The sequence below is a fragment of the Gorilla gorilla genome, chromosome 2 (genome assembly GCF_029281585.2).
Source record: "Gorilla gorilla gorilla isolate KB3781 chromosome 2, NHGRI_mGorGor1-v2.1_pri, whole genome shotgun sequence".
Classification (NCBI taxonomy): domain Eukaryota; kingdom Metazoa; phylum Chordata; class Mammalia; order Primates; family Hominidae; genus Gorilla; species Gorilla gorilla.
This window is the reverse complement of record NC_086017.1, coordinates 205,393,167-205,409,734: the sequence shown is the minus strand read 5'-3', so window position 1 is coordinate 205,409,734 and position 16,568 is coordinate 205,393,167. Positions and strand designations below refer to the sequence as shown.

The window sequence follows — 16,568 nt, the reverse complement described above, 5'->3', positions numbered from 1 at the left end:
TCTGGACTCCTATAAGTACTTAGCACCAGGCTCAGGAAGTCCCAGGCTCTCAGGCAACACTGTCTGAAGGAAGGTGACTCCCTGCAAGTGTCCAGGTGTCCCCAGAACTCCCTCAGGCCTCTGGGTTCCGGGGGTGCCACAGCTGCTGGTGCAGGTCCAGCAGTTAAGAGAGGGGTGATCTGCTGTCCATGTCCCTTTATCCCATGATTATACGCAGGAAAAGGGCTTCCAATCATATTTACCTGGACTCTTCTAGTGTCTTAGATCCCTTCTGCCAGGTGTAAGCCTGTCCCAGGAGATTAAGCCCGACAGTGGTCAGTCATGTTCGTCATATTACAGGGCTGGACCCCTCCCATGAGCGGGGCAGGGCCTTGTTGCCCTTCCCTAGCCACTGAACCTTAGTACACTCAAACAGCTTTCTGGAATTTTGGATAATGGGGAAAGGAGTTAGAATCTCCATCCCTTCTCTTTCAGAAGATCCTTGAAATTTTTTTGTTTGTTTGTTTGAGGCAAAGTCTCATTCTGTCACCCAGGCTGGAGTGCAGTGGCGCGATCTTGGCTCACTGCAACCTCCATCTCCTGGGTTCAAGCGATTCTCCTGCCTCAGCCTCCCTAGTTGCTGGGACTACAGGCGCATGCCACCACACCCAGCTAATTTTTGTATTTTCAGAAGAGATGAGGTTTCACCATATTGGCCAGGATGGTCTCGATCTCCTGATCTCATGTTCCACCCACCTCGGCCTCCCAAAGTGCTGGGATTACAGGCATGAGCCACCTCACTTGGCTGATCCTTGGAATTTTTAATGCAAGTCCCCTTCCACAGATGTTTCACCCTACACACACACACTCTCTCTCTGTCTCCTACCTCCCCAGGCCTTCTGCCACACCCATTCCACAGACAAGAATGCAGAGACTTGTAGAGACTAAATCACTTGTCTAAGGACTGACTAGTTAGTTGAAGAGTCAGAATTCAAACCTAGATCCGTCCAATGCCAAATTTCTCTTGTTCACCAGGCCACGTTGACCAATGAACAAACGGTGTTGCTGGAGGCGAGTGTGGATGGCTTGAAAACCTTAAGTACAGGGCAGTGCCACGCTCTTCCCAGACCTGCTTGTGAGCGCCCCCACGCAAGCCATTTTTCCCAGCCACTGTCCCGCCCTTGCCAGCCTGGGGGCCGCTGAGGGGGAGCTGGGCACACATTGTTCATCGCCTTTCTCCATCCCAGAGGCTCCTGCTGTCCTCTGCCAGAGTACATTTGTGGCATATCGCCACTGAAACACACTTCCTTGCCACACTCCATTAGACCTTTACAGTTTGGCTGATGCAGTCAGCTCACATGCAAAAGAAACATTAATTTGCACTCATAAAAAGCGTAGATAAAAATCAATACCATGCAATGAGTGAAAAAGCCATCAGTCTACTTTAAATGGTAGACTCCTGGCATTGAAACGATCTTAGATTGCTCGTCCAGGTCACCCCTTCACCCTGCTCGCCTCCACACACCCACTCCTACGCTCTCACCACACACCCATATACATCCTCACACACTCAGTGCACACACACACACCCACTCACCACACACCACACACACACATACCCCAACACACTCACACTCACCTACTGCACACACACACACCCACCCATTCACCACACACACCACACACCCACACACCACACACACACCCACTCACCACACACATACACCCACACACCCACTCACTGCACACTCACACACCCACTTACCACACATTTTCTCACACACTCTCATACTACACACACGAGACATACTCATGCATATACATACCCACTCATACTCACCACACACACCCCTACACCCACTTACACACACCCCACACCTACACACACGCACTCACCACACACACCCCTACACCCATTCACACATATACCCACTTACACACACACACCCCACACTCACACGCACTCACCAAACACTCCCCTACACCCACTTACACACCCACTCACACATACACCCACTTACACACGCACTCACCACACACACCGCTACACCCACTCACACATACACCCACTTACACACCCACCACACATGTGCACTCACCACACACACTCCTCCTACACTCACATACACACACCCACTCACGTATACACCCTCTTTACATACCACACCCCCTCACACGCACTCACCACACACACCCCTACCCACGCGCACACACACCCACTCACACATACACCCACTTAACACACACACAACACACCCCCACACATGCACTCACCACACACCCCCTACAGCCACTCACACCCACTTACACACACACCCCCAGACGCACGCACTCAGCACACACACACTCCGTGTGTCTTGCAGCCCTGGTTCCACACCTCCGGAGATGGGAAAATCCCTCCCTTCCAAAGCAGCATCTTTCGTCCTCGGCCAGCCCTGAGTTTGTGAGCGCTCCTCTCCACATTGGGCCCCAATTCATCTCCCTATAGCTTTTCCCCCTTCTAATTCAGGAAGGGTTTAGAAAGTTCATTCATTAAACAAACAAACAAACACAACAAGACAAAACAACAAATCCACAGCCCTCTTGAAATGCCTCCCGGCGCTGAGAGCCCAGCAGGGGCCTGAGGCTGAAGGCAGTCTCCCAGTCCCTCTGCCTCTGCTCACAGGTATGGGTGTGAGCGTGGACCCCATCCCAGTCCTCACCAACCCAGCCGCCTGCGGGAATCTCTAGAGCTTTCTGAGTGTCCTCGGGGTCCTGAAGGTGCCAACCCTGCAACCTCGGTGGGATTTTGGCCCCGGCAGGGCTCTGTACATGGGAGGAGTTCAGGGTCATTTTGTAATCTTCAGAGGCCTTGCCAAGGCCCTCTCCCGTCCTGTGACCCTGGTGACATTCTGGGACGCTGGGGCCACGTGAGGGGAGGAACCACTGCCTGGAACTTTGATCAGCGCTGGGGCTGGATTGAGCTGACCACAGGCCACACCAGACTCCTCTCTGCTCCTGAGGAAGACAGGGCAGCCCGGCGCCACCCGCTCGGCCCTCACGGTAGGCTCCCGGGGTCGCTAAAGGGCTCCAGGGTCTGCAGGGACGTGGGGGCAGGAACGGGAACTTGCGATCTCCCCCGTTTCAGAGCATTCCGCAGCTCCAGGCAGGCTGCGGTTCTGGGGGGCCCCTGCCCCGGGAGGAGAAGTCCCCGAGGTGCTCAGCTAGGGCGCTGCTGGGAAGAGGCAGGAGGAGGGTGAGGCGGGGGGGTTGTGAGATGAAGATCTGCCAGTCCCGGCCTACAAGGCTGGTAGTGAGTAAAGGATAAGCAGGGTGACCAGATGTCCAGGTTGGCCTGGTTCTGCCTAGTTTATACTTGTCATCTTGGCATAATAATAATAAATAGTATTACTAATTACTTATTAATACTATATTAATACTAAATATTAATTATTTATTAATATAATTATTGTTGTTTTTTGAGATGGGGGTCTTGTTATGTTGCTCAGGCTGGTCTTGAACTCCTGGCTTCAAGCGATCCTCCCACTCAGCCTGCTGAGTAGCTGGGATTACAAGCGCACGCCGCAGCACCCAGCTCAGGCCCAAGGATGACTAGCTCCTGGTTTCCTTCCCAGAAGCGTGCTGGCTCATATAATAAAGTTTGTGGTGAAATAAACCTGCAGGGGGCCACCTTTTATTGAACATTCAGTATGTGCCAGGCGCTGTGTTAAGGGCTTTCTATTTACTATCTTATTTAGCCTATTTATCATCCAATGGAGTGCTAATTTGAACTCTGAGGGCAGAGGTGACAATTAAGTCTGGAAAACCTGAGGCTTAGAGAGTTGGAGTGATTTGCACAAGCCCACACGGCTAGTAGGTGATGGCGTCGGAATCCGATCCCAGCTGGGGGCACTGGTGGAGCTAAAGTGCTTTCCCCTGATGGCGTCAGAATCCGATCCCATCTGGGGGCACTGGTGGAGCTAAAGTGCTTTCCCCTGCTACTAAGCAGGATGAGAGTAAGGCCTGAGATGCGAAGTCACTGAAAGCCACAAACACATTCCTTCAGTTCAGCACACAGGGCCTGACTGCCTTCTCAGTGCCCGGCCCCGAGCCAGGTGCTGGGGGGCAGAGCTGCTTGCGGAGACACCACAGCAAGACTGAAGCACCACGGGCTCAGTCGGGTGGGTGCAACTGACTAGAAAACAGAGTGGAAGAGCCCAAACATTCAACACAGTACAAGAGGGATCCGAGGACCCAAGAAAGGGCTGGGCGCGGTGGCTCATGCCTGTAATCCCAGCACTTTGGGAGGCCAAGGTGGGCAGATCACCTGAGGTCAGGAGTTCGAGACCAGCCTGGCCAACATAGTGAAACCCCATCTCTATTAAAAATACAAAAATTAGCCAGATGTGGTGGCAGGCGCCTGTAATCTCAACTACTCGGGAGGCTGAGGCAGGAGAATCGCTTGAACCCGGGAGGCAGAGGTTGCAGTGAGCGGAGATGGCGTCACTGCACTCCAGCCTGGGAAACAAGAGTGAAACTCCGTCTCAAAAAAAAAAAAAAAAAAAAAAAAAAAAGAAGAGGGTAGTCAAGGAAGGCTTCATGGGGGAAGTGTGACTTGCACTGGCCTGGGAGGGTGGGTATAAATTGGGAGGGTCGAATAGTGCCCAGTTCACAACGGCCTCTTAGTTCAACCTGTCAGCTGTCTTCTCTTCCAGAAGCTAACACGGCAGATAGACAAGCTCCCTTGGGCCTTTGCAACATCACTGCCAGGAAGGAAAGAGTGAAGTAAGCCCCTACTGTGTGTGTGGAAATGTGCTGTGCATTTTACATGTTTATCTCAATATTTAGAATAAAATAGGTTTCAACCTTACTGCAAAAGTGATATGTTTCTTACTTAAAAATGTGGAACATATATTTTTAAGCAGAAGGAAAAAATTAAAATCATCCACAATTCGATTTTTCAGAGGTAATGACCACAAAATTTTTTCTTTTGAGACGGAGTTTCTCTCTTGTTGCCCAGGCTGGAGTGCAATAGTGCGATCTCGGCTCACTGCAACCTCCGCCTCCCGAGTTCTAGCGATTCTCCTGCCTCAGCCTCCCGAGTAGCTGGGATTACAGGCGCACGCCACCACGCCCAGCTAATTTTTGTATTTTTGGTAGAGACGGGGTTTCATCATGTTGGCCAGGCTGGTCTTGAACTCCTGATCTCAGGTGATGTTCCCGCCTCAGCCTCCCAAAGTGCTGGGATTCCAGGTGTGAGCCACTGTGCCAGACCCCACCACAAATATTTTGTGCATAAGCTTCTATTATGTTTTCTGTGTACAAATACACCTTAAAAATGGAAAAGCAGCATTCTGAGACTTCATATATTTCACTTAAGATATTGCAAACATCTTGTCCATAAATACACATCAATAATAAATTTTCTTTTTGTTTAAAATTTTATCTTTTATTCTATTTTTTTGAGACAAGGTCTCCCCCGTCTCTCACGCTGGAGTGCAGTACAGCAATCACCCACTCATTGCAGCCTCGACCTCCCAGTCTCAAGCCGTCCTCCCACCTCAGCCTCTCGAGTAGTTGAGACTACAAGCATGCACCACTATGCTTGGCTAATTTTTATAATTTTTTGAAGAGATGAGATGTTACCATGTTGCCCAGGCTGATTTCAAACTCCTGGCCTCAAACAATCCTCCTGCCTCTGCCACCCAAAGTGCTGGGATGACAGGCATGAGCCACTGAACCCAGCCTGTAATATAATTTTAAACATAGCAGAGAGGGTTTCCATTATATCCGAGTAGCATGATTCATGTAACCAATCCCTCATGTTGGACATTTAGGTTGTTTCTATTTTCTTGCTGCGGCCCAATCAATGCCTGTTCTCTCATTTGAGAGTGGCAATAGCCCTAACCATGCCGGGACTGAGGTATTATGATGATTATTGTTATCCTGGTCGTTCTTGGTTTACAGACGCAGACGCTGGGACTCTGAGAGGTGGCTTCACTCCCTGGGACACAACCGGTCAGAGGATGGGGTGGGCTGAACTGGGCAGCAGATGGGGTGGGCTGAACTGGGCAGAGGATGGGGTGGGCTGAACTGGGCAGAGGATGGGGTGGGCTGAACTGGGCAGAGGGTGGGGTGAGCTGAACTGGGCAGCGGATGGGGTGGGCTGAACTGGGCAGAGGGTGGGGTGGGCTGAACTGGGTAGCGGATGGGGTGGGCTGGACTGGGCAGAGGGTGGGGTGGGCTGGCCAGGGCAGCAGATGGGGTGGGCTGAACTGGGCAGAGGGTGGGGTGGGCTGGCCAGGGCAGCAGATGGGGTGGGCTGAACTGGGCAGAGGATGGGGTGGGCTGAACTGGGCAGAGGGTGGGGTGGGCTGGCCAGGGCAGCAGATGGGGTGGGCTGAACTGGGCAGCGGATGGGGTGGGCTGAACTGGGCAGAGGGTGGGGTGGGCTGGCCAGAGCAGCGGATGGGGTGGGCTGAACTGGGCAGAGGGTGGGGTGGGCTGGCCAAGGCAGGAGCAGAGGCTGGGACCCAGTGCAAACCTGACCGTCTCAGCCACTGGACTTACGTTGCTGGATTGAGAAGAGAGGGGACTAGGCTTGGGGAGCAGCCAGGGACTCTGGACGAGTCTCAGAAGCCCCTCTTTGTGCTTCCAGCTGAGCTGGAGCCCAAATGGCCAAATCCAGGCCCGTTGGTGAGGCAGACATCCATGGAGCCAGCGTCGGGTGGCAGTCCCTGGGTGTCTGGGGCCAGGGTTCTAGGCCCCATTCTAGGTCCCATCACCCTCTGGAAGAAGTGAGGCTTAGCTCTGTGGTGGATGACAGACTGGCTTGAGGCATGCACAGAAACGTACCCTCCCATAAGCAATTTGAGGAGAGGAAGGAGCTCATTTGCACCCAGCCAAACCCTCCCTATCCCTCAAAAAAAAAAAAAAAAAACCCATTTAAAAAGCCAGACTTCCTTGGCTTGCCGAAAGTGTGGAACATTTTTGTGGCCATTTGATGGTCTTATTCCCAGATGAGGAGCAGAAAGCCTCTGGCTGCCACCCCGCTGTGGCCCTGGGGGCCAGCCTCCACAGTTCCCAGGGAGGGGCGTGTCCGTCTCCAGAGCTCCCCAGTGACCTGCTTTCTTGAGGCCAGGCTGGGGAAGGGGCCAAGGCCAGAGCTCCCAGTCAGAGCCCTCAGAATCTCTGCTCCCCTAAACCTTCAAGCTCTTTCCCTTGGCTGGAGGAAAGAGCTAGAAGGAGTGCTGTGGAGAGGTGTCTCATTGGCTCACAGTGGGGTGGTTGGATGATCTCATGGGTTTCTCCCTAGCTAACCCATGACTGCTTCAGCACAGAGCTGGGGCTGCACTGCTCGGAAGATCAGGGTCACTAACGTTGCCACGCACTTGCCATGTGCCAGGCCCTGAGCTTAGAGCTTTCCATGTGTTTTCTCATTCCATCCTCATAACATCCTCACCAGGAAGGTAGTGGTATGCTCATTGTTTTGAAGAGGAGGAAAGCAAAACACAGAGAGGTTAAGCAATGCAGTCAAAGCCACAGAGCTAAGCTGGAGGGGAGTTAGGATTTGAACCCAGGCTGTCTGACTCGTAGCCACTCCAGAGTGAGGTGAGGATGGGGCTCGGGCTGGGAGTGGACCGTCTGGAAATTGTCAGTGTTCTGCGCCCTCACTGTGAGAACCATCCCTGCCTCCCTGCTCCCTGCCCCAGTAGACCCAGGCAAGAGGGGTCTTGCCCTGAACTTTAGAGGGCCGTGTTCTGGCCCTCCTCCCCCAGTGATACCACCCACAAGGGGTGCCAAGGGCACATGTCCTTCTGGAGGCTGCACCCCCATTTTAAACCACGCTCTGGGTACCCAGGACCCTGGCCTCCGTGGGCTGCCTCCCCAGGTCCATCTTCCCTGCAGATCCCGGGCTGTCAGGACTGGCCCTGGCCCCTCGCTTCTATGTTGTGTTCCCTTGGGCCAGTCACTGTAGCTCCGGGAGCCCCAGTCTGCCTGCTCTGGGCGCTTCTAGGTTTGCGCTGAGGATCAAGATGTATGTGCGGGAGCTTTGGGAACTGGCAGGTGGGAATTAACCCCTCAGCCAAACCCCCACATCAGGGAGATATCTCTCCCTCTGCCTGCGTCTCCCGAGCCTTAGCTGATTTGCCTGCACTAGACTTTCTGTGCCACCAGTGCCATGGCTTTGATTCAAGGCTTGAATCCTAGAGCTCCTTCCTTTGTTGGAAATGTGTAAAGCACATTATTTCCAAATGACAACGGATGAAAAGTTAGAGGTGCAGACCCAGGGAAGCCAGGGAGCAGCTCAGCTCGCTCCGCAGAGAGGTATCCTCACCCCAGCGGGCTCCAGCGTTCCATGGTGCAACTCCGGCTTTGGCCCTGTTTTCCTGGCAGGAGGGATGAACAAAACCAGGAGATCTGGACTCCACAAGCCAAGCCCTGCTGTGAAGACCCCGGGGCCTTGCCTCACTCTCCCTGGGAGGATGCCAGCTGGTCTTGGGACCCGCAGGCCCCAGCGTTGTCTGGTCCATCATTCCAGGGGAATACTTTCTGGAAATAGCCTTTGAGAAACAATGACCAGTGGGGCTAGCAAGGAAGAGGGACTGGCACAATGATCATATTATGGCATGGTAAAAATAAGAATTTGGCGGGCACAGTGGTGTATGCCTATAGTCCCAGCCACTCTGGAGGCTGAGGCAGGAGGATCACTTACACCCGAGAGATTGAGGCTGCAGTGAGCTATGATCGTGCCACTGCACTCCAGCTTGGATAACACAGTGAAGTTCTGTCTCAAAAAATAATAAAATTAAACAAAACTGCTCCCCTCTTGCTCTCTGGAGGAATCGAGGCAGCTCTGGCAGCCTGGCTGGGGGTCATTCGTTCTGGGTTTGCCCATCCCAGGGGAGGTGGCTCTGCCTCCCAAGCTGCTCTTCCCAGCCTTGGAGAGCTCCATTCAACAAAACCTGCCTGAGCCCAAAGGAAGTCACTGCTGCTCTGTGCATAGAGAGACGAGTACACAGAAAAGACTGCCATGAAAACCCATCATTTCGGCACCTGTGCTGAGTGTTAGGGTGGAGACACGTACCTCCAGGTCCTCCTTCCTAGGGTCAGGGGCGGCTTCTTTCAGGACCCCTAGGGGTTTTGTGTAGGTGCCTCAGGGGCAGGCCAGGTGCTAGTGGCAGCTGTGTGTGTGTGTGATGTGTGTTGGGGGACAGTGGCTACCCCACGCCTCTTCAGCCAGGCCCACTGCTTTCTGTCTGTTCCTAGTCTCATGCTAACTCTGTAGCTGGGGTCTAGGGACACAGAGCCAGGAGGCACACGCTTGCCTGAGGCTTGTTCCTTCCCTTCACATGTCCTAAGTGGCAGGGACATTTTCCTTTTCCTGGAAGAGGTGATTGCAGGAGTCAGATTCTATTTATTTTATTTTAATTAATTTATTTATTTTTGAGATGGACGTCTCACTCTGTCGCCCAGGCTGGAGTGCAGTGGCACGATCTCGGCTTACTGCAACCTCTGCCACCCGGGTTCAAGCGATTCTCCTGCCTCAGCCTCCCGAGTAGCTGGGATTACAGATGTGCACCACCGCACCTGGCTAATTTTTGTAGTTTTTAGTAGAGTCAGGGTTTCACCATCTTGGCCAGGCTAATCTTGAACTCCTGACTTCATGATCCACCTGCCTTGGCCTTTCAAAGTTCTGGGATTACAGGTGTGAGCCACTGCGCCTGGCCGCAGGAGTCAGATTCTAATCCCAGGCCAGCGGTTATTAGTAGTTAGAGATTTTCCTTACCGCCACCCCAAGCTCACTTAGCTATGCATGCCTTAGAGCAGCCTAAAGGAAGGTGTGCATTTTCTCAGGGAGAAGTTGTCCCTTCTCTAATGATGAGGCAGAACATTCCTGGAAGGACTGAGAGTCACTGAGTGACTGAGCGGGAGAGTCAAGGGGGCTCCCCTAATAAGCACTGAGTCCTGAAGCCATGAGTTTCATGGGAGACCTTCAGCCAGAAGCGGAATCGCCAGGTGGAGGAGGCACCAGCAGAGGGCAGCAGAGAGACAGCCAGCGAGGAGAGCTAGGGACCCAGATTCTGCAACTGCAGAACCCGATTCGCGGACCCCTTTTACTGAGAAGAAGTTAATTAAGAAAAATTAGGATTATGTGGCGAAAGAGCTTCTTTCTTTTTTAAATTTTTGGTAAATTCAAGTGTATTCCGTCTAAAGAGCATTTTGTTTTTATTTATTTATTTTTTTGGTGTTCAAATAACCTTTTCTGTAATGAGGTAGCTTGCAACCTTTAACAATGGTTAATGTGGTTGATTAATTACTCACTCTATGCCAGATCCTGATGTAAAACTGTTACCTATATATACGCACTTAATCCGTAACAATTACCCTTATGTGGTAGGGACTATTCTAATCTCCATTGTACAGATAAGGAAACTGAAGCACAGATGGATTAAGCAATAAGCCCAAGGTCACGTAGCTAGAAAGCAATGGACCTAAGATTTGAACTCATGGAATTAGGACCACTGCAAGCCATGTGAATAAGTGCTCTGCATGGGAACGGTGGCGGCCTGGAGGGCACACACCCTCTAACAGGGCAGGGGCCACGATGCCCCAGCTGGTCTTGCTATGTGGCAATGCGGGCCCACTGTCCCCAGATCACTCTGAAACCTAGACCTTTATTGTGACGTTTTCCAATTTTTACGTGTTGGCTACTGATTCATATATGAACAATGTCACTGAGAAATAAATAAAACATATTTGTAAGGTGCATCACCAATTTGTGACCTGTGAGTACATGCTAGAAAATCTACTGTTTTTTAATTTTTTAAAAAACAGTAAAGAAAATCTAAAGAATTTTAGAGAATTTTAAAGAAATCTACTGTTCTGTAGAATCCCCAGGTCTGGGGTCCTTCTGTCCACATGACGTTGGAAAGCTCCTCGGGCCCCGCCGTGGAGGAGTGGGCAGAGGTGGGCAGGAAGAGGGCATTTCAGCAGCAGTTTTGAGGAGCCATCTCATCTCTGTGGCTGCACTTCTCCTCCACCAGCTGTGCAAAGAGCAGGTGCCAGGATCTCTGCATCATTTGGCTCTGACGTGTGCTGAGATTTGGAAACTCAGGAAGAGTTACGGTCTAGGAGCTTCCAACTCAGGAATCATCTGTCCATATCCTATATATTATCTTTAAAAATTCCACAATGCCCATGGTCTCCTTTCGTGTCTCTCTTCCATGCCTTTTTGTCTCCTTTCCACTTCTTTCCCCAGTCTGAGAAGAACACAGCCCCAAAGCCCTGGGTCTTGGTCCTGCCGCATGTTGGAGCTCGCTGTCCAGTGCTCTGGTCACTATGCCCTGGTCACTGCCCTGGTCACTGTGCCATGCTGTGTGATGATCAAGTTTCTCTTCCTGTTCTCTCTCCCGCCTCGAATCTAGAAGATGCTCCCTGGAGCCTGGCTGCTCTGGACCTCCCTCCTGCTCCTGGCCAGGCCTGCCCAGCCCTGTCCCGTGGGTTGCGACTGCTTTGTCCAGGAGGTGTTCTGCTCAGATGAGGAGCTGGCCACCATCCCGCCCGACATCCCGCCATATGCGAAAAACATCATCTTTGTGGAGACCTCGTTCACCACATTGGAAACCAGAGCCTTTGGCAGCAACCCCAACTTGACCAAGGTGGTCTTCCTCAACACTCAGCTCTGCCAGTTTAGGCCGGATGCCTTCGGGGGGCTGCCCAGGCTGGAGGACCTGGAGGTCACAGGCAGTAGCTTCTTGAACCTCAGCACCAACATCTTCTCCAACCTGACCTCGCTGGGCAAGCTCACCCTCAACTTCAACATGCTGGAGGCTCTGCCCGAGGGTCTTTTCCAGCGCCTGGCTGCCCTGGAGTCCCTCCACCTGCAGGGGAACCAGCTCCAGGCCCTGCCCAGGAGGCTCTTCCAGCCTCTGACCCATCTGAAGACACTCAACCTGGCCCAGAACCTCCTGACCCAGCTCCCGGAGGAGCTGTTCCACCCACTCACCAGCCTGCAGACCCTGAAGCTGAGCAACAACGCGCTCTCTGGTCTCCCCCAGGGTGTGTTTGGCAAACTGGGCAGCCTGCAGGAGCTCTTTCTGGACAGCAACAACATCTCGGAGCTGCCCCCTCAGGTGTTCTCCCAGCTCTTCTGCCTAGAGAGGCTGTGGCTGCAACGCAACGCCATCACGCACCTGCCGCTCTCCATCTTTGCCTCCCTGGGCAATCTGACCTTTCTGAGCTTGCAGTGGAACATGCTTCGGGTCCTGCCTGCCGGCCTCTTTGCCCACACCCCATGCCTGGTTGGCCTGTCTCTGACCCATAACCAGCTGGAGACTGTCGCTGAGGGCGCCTTTGCCCACCTGTCCAACCTGCGTTCCCTCATGCTCTCATACAATGCCATTACCCACCTCCCAGCTGGCATCTTCAGAGACCTGGAGGAGTTGGTCAAACTCTACCTGGGCAGCAACAACCTTACGGCGCTGCACCCAGCCCTCTTCCAGAACCTGTCCAAGCTGGAGCTGCTCAGCCTCTCCAAGAACCAGCTGACCACACTTCCGGACGGCATCTTCGACACCAACTACAACCTGTTCAACCTGGCCCTGCACGGTAACCCCTGGCAGTGTGACTGCCACCTGGCCTACCTCTTCAACTGGCTGCAGCAGTACACCGATCGGCTCCTGAACATCCAGACCTACTGCGCTGGCCCTGCCTACCTCAAAGGCCAGGTGGTGCCTGCCTTGAATGAGAAGCAGCTGGTGTGTCCCGTCACCCGGGACCGCTTGGGCTTCCAGGTCACGTGGCTGGACGAAAGCAAGGCAGGGGGCAGCTGGGATCTGGCTGTGCAGGAAAGGGCAGCCCGGAGCCAGTGCACCTACAGCAACCCCGAGGGCACCGTGGTGCTCGCCTGTGACCAGGCCCAGTGTCGCTGGCTGAACATCCAGCTCTCTCCTCGGCAGGGCTCCCTGGGACTGCAGTACAATGCTAGTCAGGAGTGGGACCTGAGGTCGAGCTGCGGTTCTCTGCGGCTCACCGTGTCTATCGAGGCTCGGGCAGCAGGACCCTAGTAGCAGCGCATACAGGAGCTGGGGAAGGGGGCCTCTGGGGCCTGACCAGGCGACAGGTAGGGGCGGAGGGGAGCTGAGTCTCCGAAGCCTTGGCTTTTCACATGCAAGGGACAGGGTTACATCCCCAAGGTGAGGGGGTGGAGTCTGGTCTGCTCCACTAACCAGGGTCTCCTCCTCCTCTTCCTTCATTGCTTCTCCTGGAGTGTGCGGCCTAACAAGGACATCCTTATGCTTTGCAAAGCACCCTCAAAAGCTGCACCACAGCCTGGAGAATAAAATATCCTCAGCCCTGATGCCTCCCCATTATGTAACACCCAACCGCTCTCACCTACACCCTGAGGTCTATTCACTGCATCCCAGTGATACAAAGTGGAGGCCACTGCCTTCTGACATCTGGCTCAAAAGCCCAATGTCTGTTTCAATTTATTTCCCTGGAATTTCATTTAAAATTGGTATAGAGAAAAAAAGGATGTGACAGAAGCAGAGATGACCAGAAAGCACAGGGGCAGGGTTCTGACTGGTGTGTGGGAGACCCTGTGGCCGGCACCCACCTCCCCGCTGTGCCCAGGAGAAACTGAGATAAAACGAAGCCTCGGGAAGGGAAACCCCAGACGCTCGACTTTGTGACACAAAGCCCCCAGAGGGGAGGGTGGCTTTGCCTGCTCAGCACACGTGATGGCTGCTGCTAAGGAGAAGGAGAAGGCTTGAGGTGTAGGGGCAGCCTGGGCCAGCTGAGCGGCAGCTTCATTCTCACAGCAGCTGAGTGCAAGCTGCCCACTCACTAGAGCTGTTCTCCCTTGTTTTTTTATTTTTATTTTTATTTTTTTTTTGATGGAGTTTCGCTCTTCTTGCCCAGGCTGGAGTGCAGTCGTGCGACCTCAGCTCACGGCAGCCTCCACCTTCCAGGTTCAAGCGATTCTCCTGCGTCAGCCTCCTGAGTAGCTGGGACTACAGGCGCCCACCATCACGCCTGGCTAATTTTTGTATTTTTAGTAGAGACGGGGTTTCATCACCATGTCGGCCAGGCTGGTCTCAAACTCCTGACCTCAGGTGATCCACACACCTCAGCCTCTCAAGGTGCTGGGATTACAGGCGTGAGCCACCATGCCCGGCCTCTTACCCACCTCAGCCACCCCTGCAACCCTCCTGGGCCGCCTCTTGCAGCTTCATCTCAGGGTTCGCTGTCCTCCCATGCCCTGGGCAGCCTCCCATGCACCCCTGTGTGGATGCCTCCTCTTTGGTAATGAGCCCAGCTCTTCTCTTGGGCTCAGCTCTTTTCAGCCCCAGGCTGATACCCCCTGCTTAGAGCCCCATATCCTCCTGTTGACCACAGACACGTCTAACCAGGCTCTGTCCCCTACTCCCCCTGATTCTCATCAGCGCATTGACCAGTCCAGGAGCTGGGCGTGTTCTTCACTCACTCTTCCCCCTCCCTTCAGTCCTCAGGGCCAAGGAATCCATGAATGCTCAGGCTTCCAGCCTCTGAGCCTCCCTCTAGCCGCTCCTCCCCTCCTGCTCCCAGACGCTTTGTAGCCCCCGGCTGAGCCACTGCACAGCCTTCTACCTGGTTTCCAGCTGTATTGTGGACTGGCCTGGGAGAAAGGCTCGGGCAGGGAGGGAGGAGGGAACCAGATGTACAGCAGGCCCCCAGGAGCTCCTGGCCACCGGGACAAATCAGCCACATGGGATGAAAACACAAGGCAGAAAGAGGCCAGCGCAGGCCAGCGCCGGGGAGTTCAGAGGAGGCGAAGCGGCAGGAAGCACCGGCCACGGGAAAAGCTGCATTGGATCTTGGGCCTTACGGAGGGCTCCAAGTAGAGCAGGAAACTTGTGAAGAAGAGCCTGAGCTGAGGAATGGGGAAGGGCAAGGACGAGGGGTCAGGGCTGTGGAGGGGCAACGAGGAGGAAGAGATAAGGCTGGAAGCCCAGATGAGCTGATTCTGCAGGGCCCTGGGGCAGAGTGTGGAGTGTGCATGTTGATGAAGGAGGCCCCAGGCAGTTATTGAAGGTCGTGCAGAAGAGGGACATGCTTCTGCCAGCGCTTCAGGCAGCTGGCCCAGCGAAATCTTATGAGAGCAAGAGGCAGGGAACAGTGAGAGCTGTTGCCTGGTTTGAGATGAGAGCCTAGAGGGCAAGGGATGCCAAGGGAAGAGAATCAAAAAGTTTCAGCAGGCCGGGCACGGTGGCTCACGCCTGTGATGCCAGCACTTTGGGAGGCCGAGGCAGGCGGATCACAAGGTCAAGAGATCAAGACCATCCTGGCCAACATGGTGAAACCCTGTCTCTATTAAAATACAAAAATTAGCTGGGCGTGATGGTGCGTGCCTGTAGTCCCAGCTACTCGGGAGGCTGAGGCAGGAGAATCGCTTGAACCCAGGAGGCGGAGGTTGCAGTGAGCCGAGATCGCGCCACAGCACTCCAGCCTGCGACAGAGCGAGACTCCGGCTCAAAAGAAAAAAAAGTTTTGGCAACTGAGCAGCACATACACAGAGAACCTGAAAGACCTAAGTGTGAATTACAGAAATGCCAACGAAAACACCATAGGTGTCACTCTACACTGATAGGCCTGCAAAAATTACAAAGACATCATGCCAAGTGTGGGTCAGGGTGAGGGCATCGGGGAACCTCCAGGTGCCACTGGCATAGCCCCCTGAGAACAAGCCAGCAGGTCTAAGTCTAAGGAAGGGTTTGGTGGGGGAGTCAAGCGGATGGTGTTGGGAGATGTGAGAGGGGGAACCTGGGCTGAGTCTCGGGTTTCTCTCCTGGGTGGCTGAAAGACAGTGAGGCCAGGAACCAAGGGCGGGGGCAGGTATGGGGGAAGGAAGGTGTGACATGCCCGCATTAGACTAGGAAACACAATGTCTTCCTCATTTCCTGTGGGGCATTTTATTTTATTTCTTATTTATTTTTTAGAGACGGGGTCTCACTATGTTGGCCAGGCTAGCCTTGAACTCCTGGCCTCTAGTGATCCTCCCACCCCAGCCTCCTGAGTAGCTGGGACTATAGGCGTACACCACTGAGCTTGGCTTGTGGGGCTACTTAAAAAAAAAAAGAAAGAAAAAAGAAACAGGCTTCCTGAGGCTCAAATCAATTAAATTCTAAGGTGATGGAAGCTGATTCACAGATTCACCAAAGCAACAGACACCCAAATTCATTTGGTTTAAGAATAACCTTGCCCAGACCCTTCCGAGACTGGGGATCTTGGCCTTGGGCTGCTGGCTCCAGCCTGGATGTGTTGCCACTCTCTGGGAAAACGACCCCATGTCTAGCACGTAGCAGGAGCTTCGGAAATCCCCATCGCCTGAATGCCTGTCTGAGCCACAGACACGTCCTGTCCGCTGGCAGGGATAAAGGGATAGGAAAATCCAGCAGACATTTCTCTCAATTAAATTTCCCCCTCAAAACATAACCCTGCATTAAATTACAACATCAGAATTTCTCTCTGCCAAATGATGTTGGGGAAAGAGCATGGCCAACAGCCAGCTCAGGCCGAGGAGAGATCAGTGAAGAGGCAGCTCCCAGTGTGCCCTGCTCCCCGGG

General features: G+C 53.5%; 1 protein-coding gene across 2 annotated transcripts; it reads left to right on the top strand.

Annotated features, from left to right (window-relative positions):
* The first annotated feature begins 2,800 nt into the window (after positions 1–2,800).
* On the top strand, positions 2,801–13,758 carry CPN2 (carboxypeptidase N subunit 2). Of its 2 annotated transcripts, none has more exons than XM_019023128.4 (2): positions 2,801–3,021; positions 11,391–13,758. In XM_019023128.4, exon 2 carries the CDS (start codon positions 11,391–11,393, stop codon positions 13,026–13,028), a length of 1,638 nt encoding a protein of 545 aa, XP_018878673.3. In that variant the 5' UTR covers positions 2,801–3,021; the 3' UTR covers positions 13,029–13,758. The 2 variants fall into 2 exon arrangements, with proteins under 2 accessions (XP_018878673.3, XP_004038281.4); XM_004038233.5 differs by having other exon boundaries at positions 11,388–13,758.
* Positions 13,759–16,568: the final 2,810 nt, after the last annotated feature.

What these genes read in the sequence shown, in the direction of transcription:
- CPN2 (XM_019023128.4), top strand. Translation starts at nt 11,391, where the DNA reads ATGCTCCCTGGAGCCTGGCTGCTCTGGACCTCCCTCCTGCTCCTGGCC.